The sequence below is a fragment of the Cervus elaphus genome, chromosome 5, assembly GCF_910594005.1.
Source record: "Cervus elaphus chromosome 5, mCerEla1.1, whole genome shotgun sequence".
In the NCBI taxonomy this organism is placed as follows: domain Eukaryota; kingdom Metazoa; phylum Chordata; class Mammalia; order Artiodactyla; family Cervidae; genus Cervus; species Cervus elaphus.
The window spans coordinates 93,038,388-93,051,306 of NC_057819.1; the positions used below are offsets into that span (position 1 = coordinate 93,038,388).

The window sequence follows — 12,919 nt, forward strand, 5'->3', positions numbered from 1 at the left end:
ATTGCTCCATACCAGCTAGGGCTGAGGGGGAAAAAAACCAGGTGTTATGACTTCTCCCAGAACAGATGGATAAAATGATAGCAAATAACTGGAAGCAAAGACAGCCCCAACTGCTTGGATTAAAGCTTCTGGACCAGAATGCAGAGGTCTCATGCTATCTTTTTTTTTTTTTTTTTTCATGCTATCTCTTATTTAAAAAAATTTTTTTTGAAAAACAAAACCAAAAAAAACCAAGCATTTTTGGATGTGTGGGATTTCTCTAGTTGTGGTGAGTGGGGGCTGCTCTTCACTGTGGTGTGTGGGCTTCTGATTGCAGTGGCTTCTCGTGTGGCGAAGCATGGGTTCTAGGTGCGAGGGCTTAGCTGCTTTGAGGCATGCAGGATCTTCTCAGACCAGGGGTGGAACCCAAGTGCCCAGCTTTGGCAAACAGATTCTTTACCACTGAGCCACCAGAGAAGTCCAGCCATCTATTTTAATGTCTTGGTTTTGGAGCCAAGAGGAGCAGGGATCTGCACTCTTGGGATTCTTGTAGAATCTGATCACATCAAATGCTCAAGCCCTCTGAATCCCCTCAAATCACCCACAAAGCCATACAACAACCCGCCATCGCAACTGAACGCCTCCCCTTCCATTTGGCCCTCCCACCCTAGGCACACTTTTTTCTAACACCTCCCCTCTCCTGACTTCCCTGGGGACTGAGTATCTGGGACTGAGACTTGTTCAGTGGGGCTGTGGGACCAGGGCCTCAGGAGGGTTCCCTCTTAAGGGTGATGACAGGTAGGACAGACAGGCAGAAAACATAATTTGAAGTATTTTTGTTTTTTTATATACAGAATACAGGAAAGTTTCTGTAAAGTCTAAAACATTACAATTACTATGTACATCGGTACTAGTTGTGGGGGTGGGGGGAGAGGAGGGAGCCAGGGGTGGGAGGAAGAGGAGAGAAGTGGCAAGAGAACAAAAAAAGGAGACAAAACAGGTTTACGACAAAAACGTTTTTGCTACAATAGACAATTTGAAGAAAACGCTCTACCACATGTAGTACTGTACACAGTTTTTAAAAACATTGAAAAAATGTCATCACTAGATGTATTTACACAAAATCCAAATACACTTTTCCTTATTTGAAATAAAATAAGATGGACAGCCAGAAAAAGAATTCATTTCTCATTTGTCCATAATACACAGTAGCTACCTGTAGTGCAACCGCTGCAGAAAGGGAAAATAACCTGGAGGGTAGGAACCATGGAAGGAGGGTGGGTACGATCTTTATATTAAATAAAACAATGATATTGTATAGATTTTGCTGTATGAAAACTGTATTTTTTTCTTTTAATATAAAACTATTGTCACTGCCACAAAATAGAACAAGTTTCTGATTATTTTACAACGGCGGGCGAGGGGGAGGGAGCAGGAGGTGGGTGGGGAACGGTTTTGTGTCGGAGGTGTCCAGACCATCGGCCTTCCCCTCCCTGCCCACGCTGTTCCTCAGCTCGGTCTGCCGCTTTCCCATGAAATGTTGAGTACAAATATATGTGCAAATGCCCCCTAGAACTTGAGAAAAGAAAAAGGATTTTTAAAAAACAGTCAAAAGGTTTCTTCATTTCATGCAAAGATTGTAGTCGAAGGGTTTCCGGTAGAGTATAGAAAAAAAAACCCGGGCTTGGTTTGTGTACATTTTTGCATTGCAGGAGTCTTGGGTGGGGTGGACGGGCGGGTGACGGGGTGGCCGCCAGTCCTAGGGAACGGAGTTGGAGCGCAGCACGGGGCCCTGGTGGGGCTTGAGAGAGAGCTTCTCGGCCAAGACCCCATCTTGCAGCAGGCCGGCATCGCCTTTGGGCTGTTTGGTCGCAAACTCAGTGATGCTGAAGACAAACTGCAGGCACCCCAGCTTGATGTAGCTGCCGTGGTGCAGCAAGGCCGTGCCCTCCCAGCCGGCCCCACTGCCCCCAATCAAGCTCGAGCTGCTGGCTTTGCAGTTGCAGGGTCTCCGCTGCGGCCCCTGGGCCTGGGAGCTCATCATGGCTGCCTCTTCACTTGGCTCTTCATCTTGTTTCTGGTGCCGGCGGCGCCCTGGGAGAGAGGGGGAAGGTCACAGGAGAGGAACAGTGAGCAGCCAAGCCCCACCTGGGCCGCCAGCCAGGGTGGGGCCCCTGCACCTCCCCACTCTAAAACACTGTGTGACTTGGGGTGAGGGGAGCTCAGAAAGGAGGGGTGGAGTCTGAGGCTCCCAAGGTAGGTGTATATACCCAGGGGGGTGCACAGCATGTGCTTCTCCGTGGCCTTTCCGGGGCCCACGAGCAAGGAGAACCTGGCCAACAGGACCAGGAAGGCTAGCGACAACAGGTCATGGCAGCGAGCCACAGCCACCCTGACTGAGGCATCAGAGAAAGTGTCCAAAAGGGCAGGTTCCGTGGCCACAGGCCTCTGCTCCAACTTACTGATGACACTCTGCACTTTGGCAACAATACTGCTTGGGGGGGTTGGCGGGGTCTTCTCAGAGAAGTCACATGAATACAGCACATTGTCCACCGTTGTCCCGTGCTCACTGTAGTTTAACAGCTCATAATGTTTGGTATTCTGAGGAGGAGGAGGGAAGATAAGATGTGTGGTCTGCTGCGTGGGGCCTGGGGCTAAGGGGAGAGAGGACACATGGAGAAGGCTGTGCTGCTCTACCGGGGAGCTCCCTCCTTCCTTCCCCATCACGCCTCGCTGCCCTGCCCCTTCCAATAGGGCTCAAGACTCATGTCCTCAAGAAAGCTTTCTTTCCTACTCTCCCAGTACTCTGCCTCCTTAGCATGGGCTCCTGGTGAAATGACATTCACTGGCATGTGATGATGATGCTGAAACCCACAGGGACACGCCTGGAGGGCTTCCTTCTGTTGGTCCTTCTGTTGGCCCCCCCGCCCCCCAGCTTAGGGTGCCTCCTCCCTCCCTGGGCCTGCTGACCCACCTCAGGAGAAATGGGGGCCCTGCTCCCCAGGATGGATGCCCTTCACACTAAGACTCTTCTCTTCTGGGAATGCCAGGGAGGGAAGAGAAGGAGAGGACCCCATCCCCTTCCCCTCACCCAGGGCACTGAACAAAACCCCAGTGCTGGGAGAGGCCTCAGGCTGGCAGAGCTCTCTGCCACCCCTCACCTCATCGTAGAATATGCAGGCGTGTTTCCCGGACACGTAGTTACAGTGACCATAGTTTGTAAGGCACACGTCCATGTCAGCTCCTGCGAGGGGCGGAGGGTGGAGGAGAGGAAAGGAAATGAAGAACAGACTGTGAGGTGGATGCGCGGGGGAGCTGAGCGGGATGGGAGTTAGCTTCTGGGCAGGATCTTAAGGGACAGGTAAGCTCAGGGCCCTCTCCTTGTATTTTTGAAGAAAAACTGCTATCTTTTCCAATCCCCTGTAAAAGAACAGATGTCCCTGCCAGCTCATGTGCTTCAGAATATGGGCTGCTGCCCAGAGGGGTGCCGGGAGTGATCTCCATGCGAGCACAACATGGGGTGCATGGTCCAGAAATCGCATCATCTGAGAGAAAAGGGGCCTTTCCAGGCTAAGGGCTTGCCTGTCCCTCTGGCAAGATGCAGGGCTAAGTACAGGTTACACAGGTGTCAGCCCCATCATGTCTTCAAAGGTCTCCAGGGAGACAGCCTGTGCCCTCTGCTCAAGTCTTTCCTGCGCTGCTGAAATGCTCACTGAGCAGCAGTCAGGGCTGCCTTCTGGGCTGTCTGGGCCACACGGGCCACAAGGGCTGAAGCGGGAAGGTGGCAGCTGACAGTCCCTTTTCTCAGTCCCTCCTGTTCAGACATCTGCTGGGTTAAACCAGTCCACCCTGGAGAGGGCATCCCTCCCTTTCTCGCCTCAGGGGGTCAGGGTGTCCATCTTCAGGGCTGGAGAGGGTCAATGCCCCTCCCACCTGGCTTACCTGTCCCGATGTAGAGGGTTCGATAGCACATGTTCACAGCGCCTCCCAACCCTAAGAGGGGGTAGAACACAGCTCGGGCCTGTACTTCCCTTCTCTGCACTGCAAGGCAAACACAGGGATGTGACTGATCAGGAACAGAACCCGGGGCCCAAACACGCACCAAGAGAAGCTGGGCCTTCGGTCGTGGAGAAAGTAACCCCACAGGCTGAGTCATCTTTCCAAACTCACACCTCACACGAAGCCTGCTGCAGGGTGTGGCTCTCTCCCCACTTAACAGTGTTTCCCACGTTGGGGAGTAAAAAGGACCATCTCTCAAGAGGACCCTGTAATTCAAGGATGGTAGTACTTGAAGCACAAGGGCTGCTGGTTGGTTTATCAGGGATATACTAATGATCTTATAAGGGAGGCTGTGCAAAAACCCCAGAAGGCACAAACCAATGTTCCTCTAATTTTGAATATGAATCACCCAGGGATCTTGTTAAAATGCGGGTTCTGATTCCGTAGGTCTGAGGTGGGGCCTGAGCTCTGCTAACAAGCTCTTAGGAGATGCTGATGCTCACGGTCTGAGGATCCTGCTTCTAAGCAGCGAGGTTTTTACTGGCTAACGCTCTAAGGGCTGTCCTAAGCAGAGTTAGCCTTTTGGAAAATCCTTCCAGCTCAAATACTGAGAAGCAAACGAGCAGAAAGCATATCACATATACCCAAAGGCACTCCTAGCTGCTTTCTGTGTCTCACAAGGGATAAGTTACAGCAGACTCTCCTGAGTCTGATCTGAAAGTGGTGGTCACCATCTTGTTTCTGCTTTTGAGAAAAGAAACTGTGGTGTTATTATTAAGCCCAGTAAAGGCCTGCATGGAGGACTGAGATTCTCCACAGAGGGGAGATGGCTGTTCACAGGCAGAGGGTGGACCAAGCGGGGTGGCGTGGGCATGCGCACCTTCCGTGTGGTGCCCTCCAGAAGCCAGTGGATGTGCCCCGACACTGCCCGGTGAAGCTTGGACCCGGGAGGGGAAAAGCTGATGTATTCTCTGCAAGGCCAGAAACTTGATCAGCTTCTCGTCCAGCATATTTATCTCGATTTCTATTAACCAAAGAGAAAGATTAAAAAGCAGCTGAGGAGGAAATGGAATGTGGAAGTAGGTGAGGGTCGGAGAGCCAATATTTCAGCATTCCTAATATCCAGCCAAGTGATTTTTCTCAAATGACTCAGAGTACAAAGTGGTACCAGGGCCTGGAGCCGAGTATCTCACTGGCCCTTCTGCAATGAGAGGCTGCAGGCAGCCTGGGCAGATGCCCCCTGCAGTGGGGAAGCTTAACGTTAGGTACGGTGGTTCCAGAAAGTGCAGCAAGACACAACTTGCCTACCTGGGCTGAGCGGAAGCCCCGATGTCTGGTACTGAGGTCTGGACTCTCTAACCCCCCTGCTCAGAGATCAAGGTTGGCTCCCGTTCTCCCTGACTTCGGAGGTTCCTCACAGATGAGGTCCCTCCTTTGGTAAGCGAGGCTCTTCCTGGTTTTATTCAAGTCCAAGTGATCTGCCTAAAGTGACTTTCTTGTCTTCTCACTGGTTTAGCTTGGCTCTGCGCTCCCTTTGTCACTGTTATGTGTATACCCGCGTGTATGAGGCAGAACTGGGAGAAGGGACTCTCTTTCCTACAGTCCTCCTGCCTCCCCGCCCCCTGAGACCAGGCCCCCTTCTGCCCCTCTGCAATGAGTGAATGCTGCACAGGGGCAGCGGCTCACTCACTCACCTCCATTGACATCCATGAATGCTCGAAGTGAGTTGGTGAGGTCCACCATGGCAGTAGAGTTGGCTGGGAAAGAGGGTACGGTTAAAGCGCTTCCTATGGATAACGTGCCGGGGCTGACCTTGCCATCTGGGGACGGAGCAGGAAGACTGTTACTTACGTTGCCTGAGGGAAACCCACCGGTCCAATCCCCCACTGCTGAGACAGGCCTGGATTTCGGGCCCAAGGTGATGTTCCCTTCTTGATCCTCACCCCATAGGCTCTGGAACTCCTAGAGCTAAAAACGTGTGGTGAGGAAGGGCAGGTGGAATGACAACACACCCGGGCACGCGGGAGTCCCCAGAGCACGAGAATGAGGACATCTACTGCTCGGGGGGACGTGGTGGGACAGCTTCGTCCTCTGGGCCGCGACTACCTCCCGGCTGCCTCTGCTCACTGAAGCAGGTGGTGCCTGCCCCTGCAGCTCCTGTGTCCTGAAGTGGACTCACAGGTGCCGAAGCTAGCCAGGCTGGTATTCAGAGATAAACAGGAAGAGAGCCTGAGAGTAGGGGCCATCCTGGGACCAGGGGCCCCCATGCAGAGAAGTCACAGTCACCTGGTCACCGAGACTCCCAGCTGACTAGGAGGCCAGTTCAGTTCAGACAGGAGAGACCACAGGGGGTTCCAGCAGCATCTGAAACCTGGTTCAGATGCTGGGGTCAGCAACCTTTAGGTCCTGAATGCTGACGGGGCACAGCTGAAAGAGCGGGTCTACACCTTGCCCAGGACGCATTATGGGACTGCCTTGTAGAATGTGGCCCGAGCGCAAGCCTTTGGGCCAGAGAAACCTCTGCGGGCAACCCACTCTGCCTACTCTGGAAGGCAGTGCTGTTTTCTGGCCCTGCTTTCCCTGACACAGCAATTTCTTCAAACGAGCTGTTTCTGTGATTCTGGAACGGGGTGGATCATCAAACACCAAGGCCGTCACCCAGAACCTAAGACTGACCACGGCAGCTCCCAGGAGCCGGCTGCTCTCTTCTAAGCCTGGACAGCGTGGGAGGGGAGAGTCAGGAGACCCAGGCTCCAGTTCCACTCCTGCACTGACTCGGTAGGTTACCTTAAGGAAATCACTTTCAGAGCCTAAAGGTCCCGCCTCTAAATTAGGGATAAGTTAACAGGCACCTTCTCTTCTATCATAGAAACAGGGGGAAGGACAATTAATACAGAGATCAAAGTCCTCTGGAACATTTACAGGGATACAAGTGTTGTTTGAACCTTAAGAGTTATTTGCCAGGAAGAGCATGAAAGGCTGAGCCGCACTCACCTGACGATGGCGCTGGTGAGCAGAATCGTTGGTTGGCTCCTGTGGCCAAGATACCATCACCTGCAGCTTGGGGGGGAGTGAGCACCCGGGTGGCATTTGGGGGTGAGCCCAGTGGCCTTGAATCTGTCAACGGAGGTCCTATCTGGGATTGGACAGTCTTTCTTTGCAAAGTGCTGGTGTTCTCGATGCTGGCACAAGAGCTGGGAACGGAAGGGGGTAGGCTTGGGACAAGACCCACACTCCTCTGGGGGCAAGAGCTGGGGCCAGTGGCATTCTCTGTCTTCACAATGATGCCGACGGTGTGGTTCTGAAGCCCCCCAGCCGCTGGTGGCGTGAGGGGCCGGGGCCAGCCTTGCCGGTGTGAGAGGCCTGGTAGGGGGGTGTTGGCGCCTGGAAGTCGCCGGGGGTCCGTGGAATCAGTGGGGCTGCTGTAGAGGTGTGGGCCATTGGCTTTCACCTCTGTGTTCACCGGCCCGTTGGCAGTCCCACAGGGGGCTTTCTTGGATTTTTCCGCACAAGAGCTGCAGCTGATGTCCTCTAGGGTGGGGGGTTGGTGGGGTGGAGAGCAACTCAGGGAATTCTGGGTGCTAAGCCCTGAGGGGCAGGACAAGGGGTAGTGGGAAGGTGGAGGTGCCTTGTCAGCTGTTTGCAGGGAGGTGGTGATTGAGCTGTCAGTCACAATAACAGGCTTAATATCAGCCTTCTCTGTCTGTTCAGAGTCCCAATGCGAAGGCATCTGCTTAGCAGATAAATGTTTCAATATGCTGCACTGGAGCGCAACAACACTACAGAGCCACTGCAACGGAAGGAGAGGAGAGGAGAGGAGGGTGAGAGGCCTGGGAGGCGCTGGTCCTTCCTGCCACAGCGGCCAGGGCTACCGCAGAGCCGACAAGCACTGTTTCCAAGGTCCCATCGCGAATGCCCAGAGAGGGTGTGCTTGACTCCTGAGAGGACTCCATCTCCATTCCCAAGCAAGGCTTGTCGGTACACACTCGGCAGGCAACACCCTGGTCAGCAGGGCTGGGGGTTCCCGTTCTGACTCTGCCCCTAAGGCTCACCTCGTCACCAATATCCAGCAAGGACCCAAGCTCCTGCTGTGTGTCCAGCAATGCCACCTAACTTCTCTAGGTCTACTCATCTCTTTCTGCAAGACGGACGTGCCCGTCTCGCAGCACCCTGGGGACTGGTGGAGAGAAGCAGACCAGTTGACTCTGTAGTTCTCTTACTTGCCTCAGGATCTGAGCCAGAGGGTCTCTCTGGAACGGTCAACTCAGGGGGCAGGGCGGTGGCAGCAGGGGTGGGGGTTCAGGGTGGGGGAGGGTGGGGTGGCAGAAGATGGGGATGAGAGTGACTTCCAGTGACAGCCGCGGCGAGGTGGAAGGATGATGGGGTCTGGAGTCCCGGCCCTGCCTTCACTCACCTCTTGCTGCTCTGCCTGGGTGGCTAAGTGCTCAGAGTTCACAAGGTGCGTCTGTGACTCCTCAGGGATCCCATTACAGATCAGCTCCCCGTCCCGAATGGCCGCGGGTGCAATGAGAGGGGGTGGGAACTGGTACTGAGATTTGATGGCATCGGGAACCTGTTCAGGACAGAGAGAGGGAGGAAGGAGAGGGTGACAGAGCCAACACACCCGGTGGGCTCTGTGCTGGCCTTGCTCGTCTGTGGTGCCGATGCCTGAGGGGAACCATCCACTCTGGGGCCCACTGAGGATGAGGACGCGCAGTGGGCGGCTGCTGCTCTGTATCTCCATCTCTGTGACTCTGACACACACACAGGTCTGAGAAGGCACAGCACTAGAAAAAGCAGCCACGTCTCCTACTCTTCTTCATTAAGGTCCAAGGCCTGCAGAAACCAGGCCTTCCTGTCTGCTGCCTTCTGTTTTGGCCTAAAAAGTGTAAGAGAGACACTGGACAGGGCTTTAGAGTGGTAGTCTAGGCTCTTACTGATCAGCATCTCATCTGGGAGGTGAGTGAGCAGTATCTGAGAGAGAAAAAGTTAAATAAGGCCACATTCACTGTGGAAATGCTCAGCGTGAGGCCCGTCTGGTGATAAGCACTCAATGTCAGTTGTCTTCATCCATTCACTCATGACTCATGAAACAATTAAAGGCCTCTTTGCTGCACAAAGACAGACAACACACTCTGAATCACAACACGTGTGAATGGAAGCGTCACACAAGCCAAGAGTCATTCATACAATCAGCCAACGTTTACTGAGTACCTCCTGAGTCTGTGCACCATGCCAAGTCCTAGAGATCCAGAGATGAACAAAATTTAAGCCTTGCCCCTAAAGAAGCTCACAGCCTGGTGGGAGATGAGCCCAGAAACATTACAATACAATGTAATGGGTCCTAGAAGAGAAGATGTCTAAGGAGCTACAAAAAAAAAAAAAAAAAGAGTGTGCTTATTTTCGTCTGGGGGCCAGAAGCTCAGGACTAGGGAGGATTTTGTAGGAGGGCAGTATTATCCGTCAAGACTGAAAGCTGAGGAGGAACTTCTAGGCAGATGAAGGGGTAACTACAGGTGGGGGAGGTGGACTTGGAAAAATGTGTGAGAACTAATAGATTTGGTGACCAAGTCCTTACGGAGATTAAGGGAAGAGCTGAATTCTGGTTTGAGGGACTGGGCAGAGATTTCAGTCATTCACTGAACCAGGAAATACAAGAGGAAGAGCACATTTGGAGGCAAAAGACTCTTGGTCTTTTGCAGGATGAGCAGGCAGATATGAATCTAGTTATCAGGAGAAAGGCAAGAAACATGGAATTGAGAGCTGTCACCTTAACAGTGGTGGCCAGTGCTATGGACTTGTCTGAGCGCATCCAGGAATGGGGCAGTAGCTAGATTAAGGTTGCCCCTGAGAAAGAGGGACCCCCCCCCAACAAAGATATGAAAGTCTCGGCTGATTTTGCCTGCATCGCTGCATGTCAAGGATGAAGGCCAATGTTCCAGAACAGGGCTGGAGCAGTTCTCTGCCGTGGTCCTCTGGTGCTACAGGCCCCATTTCTCTCTCACACTAAGAACAAAATGCTTCTCAGGCGACTCATACCCTTGGGTTTTCCTCAAGAATAGGGACACATTTCAAAAGGGGGAGGGGCATCAGGATTCTATCAAGGCCCCCTGACCTGTTCACTTCAGTAGCCAGGCTTTCTTTCAGATCCATATGGTCAATCACACAGCCCAGACTTACTCTTGGATGTCTAAGTAAGGTCGGAGGCATGCCATCTTCAATGTGCAAATACATTCTACACCTGACTGCAAATACCTTTATTTAATTTTGGAAAACTGGTGTTCCCACCAAAGCATAAATATTTACGGTTAAGAGTTTGTTACACAATTTTCAACAGTCAACATTTAGCTAGCGCTGACACCCAATGGAAGTGATGGAAGTGGTGCGAGTGATAACATTAAGTGTGGCTGCCACCAAGTGGTCACATTTGAGAACTGTTGGTTTCCCTTGGTAGAGGGGACTGCAGGATTATTTCAAAAGAGAAAAATCAAGTTTATATACACGGGTATATAGTGTTATGTTCTCTAAGTTAAATGAATGAGACTGATCAGTTTAGGAGAGACAGCCTCAGTACTACCAAATGCTTTTCAAAGAAGGAAATACTCCTGTCCATCTCTCTGGACACAGGTTAGCAGCTGTCAGATGCATACAAATGTTGATTATACCAACACCACAATTTTTTTGAGTATTGATGATATATTAACAGTAGCCCCCCAAAGTGGATTGTCCCTCACTTTTTGTAAGGGCTGCAGCTTAATCACCCCCTTAAACACTTCCCCCCTCACCAGACAGCTTTGAGAAAGGGGCCACCTAACAGAAACAGAATGAGTGCCAGGAGTGGGGATAGTAACAGCAGAGCACACCAAAAGTTTGGTGGGAGGGGCTGAAGACTGCTGATCCTCAAGAGAACTAGAAAACTGGCTGAGTCTGAAAGCCTCCCTGCGGGTTTCCTGACCACCATAAATCGATGGTTGCGTTTGTCACTTGCCATGGAGCTTGTCTTCCCCTCTGTAATGGGGACCCTAACCCTGTCTACCCAGGAAGGCGGGCAGAGACCACCATCCTGCTTGCGCCAGGTTGTAACTCACCTTCAAGCTTCTTCTTTTGACCGACTGGAGCACGCGGCGGTTGGGAGGGTGCTTCTTGTGGATTCGGTTCAGGAAGTCCACTTTGACGACGTGCTGTGAAATGGTGTCCTGGAAACGGTCAAACACCTGGCACCGATTGCTCAGCGTCATGTTCTTCTGGTTCAGCTGGGGACAGAGCAGACACAGTACTGCTGTGAAGCTCGGATGCATCACCCTCCCAGTTATCTCCATGTTAAAAAAAAAAAAGGCACCCTCCGCCCACTGGGCTCCTTTTGTCAGGAGCTGGTATGTCAACACTCCTGTCAGAGGGCTGGGGGATGTGGCCAGTCCAGTTCCTACTCCCTAGACAGGCCCGAAGGGGACAAGACACAGGGAGTCAGCCCGGAGGGCCCTTCCAAACTTAGCCTCTGACAGTCCTCTTCCCAGTGCACAGGTTTCAAAGCAGGTGCAGGCCTTGGCCCTAGAGCGCTCCAGACTCCTTTCCTAGCAAGGGCCTCTCTCCCACCAGAAGCAGGACTGTTTCCTGTGTGGGAGCTTGGCTGACAGGTGAGACCAACACCAGAATCCTGCCCTATTCCTCCTCCATGGCACCAGGAAGCATTCGTGAACCCACCTGGGTACCACAGCCTTGTTCTACAGCAGGCAGAAAGCTCAAGAGGCCAAAGGGAGGGAAGAAAAAAAGTGTCTGCAGCAGCCTCCAGAAGGCATGGAGCAACTATGCCTCTTTTCCTTTTCTATGTCTGGTCCCCCATATTTTAATTAAAAGAAAAGATCTATGTGGCCGCTTCCTAATTAGTAAATTAGGAAAACCCCCTATGCGGCTAATAAATAATCACCCAATTAATAACTCCTCATCTGCTGAAAGGCTGCTCTTACAGATTCACATTTGGGTAGACTGCTCATGGCTGTTTCTCTTCTGGTTCAGCAGGAGGCAAAACGAGACACTCACACTGAGCCTTGGAGAGAGGCTTCCTCCTGCATAACCCTTCTGAGATGCATGAGTAAAGTGAAGAGGGCCAAGTATGCGCTTTCTCCCTTCGGAGCAAGTCTATAACTGAAGTTCCTCTCTGGGCAGAGCAGAGAGCGAGAGTCAAGCAGAAGGCCAGCAGTCATTCCAAGGTTATCACCCTTTGATATGGTGATGCCTTATGCAATTACCCTTTGAACCTGGAGAGGCTGCTCTTAAGAGGGAGCTGCTCCGCCTGAGGCCCTCTCTCATTCAACCTTTCGAGGGACAGTGCTGATTAGGAGATGTCCTATCCCTCTGGTGGAGATAGGAAATTACAGTTCTAGTCTGGCCTCAGGAAGCAGTCTGGAAAATGTAACCAAATCTCCTGGGAGATAAGATAATAGCACCTCATACCATTCATTCATTTTGACAGTTTTGACAAAGGAAGAGAAGGGCAACGTCCTCCTCATGTGGTGTGCAGGACACGTTAGGTGCTCAATAAAGGACTGCCTGGAATGTTAGTTATCTGGGTCAATTCTTCAATTCTCCAAAGATACTGGGCAGTTACCTGCCAGTGCTATGAGAATAAATATTTTAGAACTTTCTTAGTTTGTTCCCTCTAAAAACAACGAGGGAACAAACGAGGGATTGTTGCTGTTTCACGTTGTTGTATAGCAGAAACCATCACAACACTGTAAAGCAATTATCTTCCAATTAAAAATAAGAAAAAGAAAATATGGAAGAGCATTGATTTGCGTAAGGCTGGATCTAATATAGTATACTCCCTTTCGAGGGCTGTAACACCAATTGCTTAACTCATTACAGAGGAAATTACTCACGAACCATCAAGTGCAAGTGGCCTAAGTCTGCCCGTGCAGCTGAAACAAGGCAGCGTGGGAAAAGG

At 51.8% G+C, this 12,919-nt stretch overlaps 1 protein-coding gene across 5 annotated transcripts in view; it reads right to left on the reverse strand.

Annotated features, from left to right (window-relative positions):
* Positions 1–803: 803 nt before the first annotated feature.
* The window catches only part of PHF12 (PHD finger protein 12), a 38,996-nt gene continuing 26,880 nt past the window's right edge, over positions 804–12,919 (reverse strand). For 2 of the 5 annotated variants that reach the window (XM_043903230.1, XM_043903232.1), the window contains 9 exons: positions 11,067–11,231; positions 8,393–8,551; positions 6,973–7,768; positions 5,673–5,798; positions 4,859–5,002; positions 3,922–4,020; positions 3,141–3,223; positions 2,442–2,580; positions 804–2,073 (listed from right to left, as the gene is read on the reverse strand). In XM_043903230.1, the coding sequence (XP_043759165.1) occupies positions 1,739–2,073; positions 2,442–2,580; positions 3,141–3,223; positions 3,922–4,020; positions 4,859–5,002; positions 5,673–5,798; positions 6,973–7,768; positions 8,393–8,551; positions 11,067–11,231 (2,046 nt within the window). In that variant the 3' untranslated portion in view covers positions 804–1,738. The other 3 variants (XR_006341191.1, XM_043903231.1, XM_043903233.1) reach the window with 3 other exon arrangements.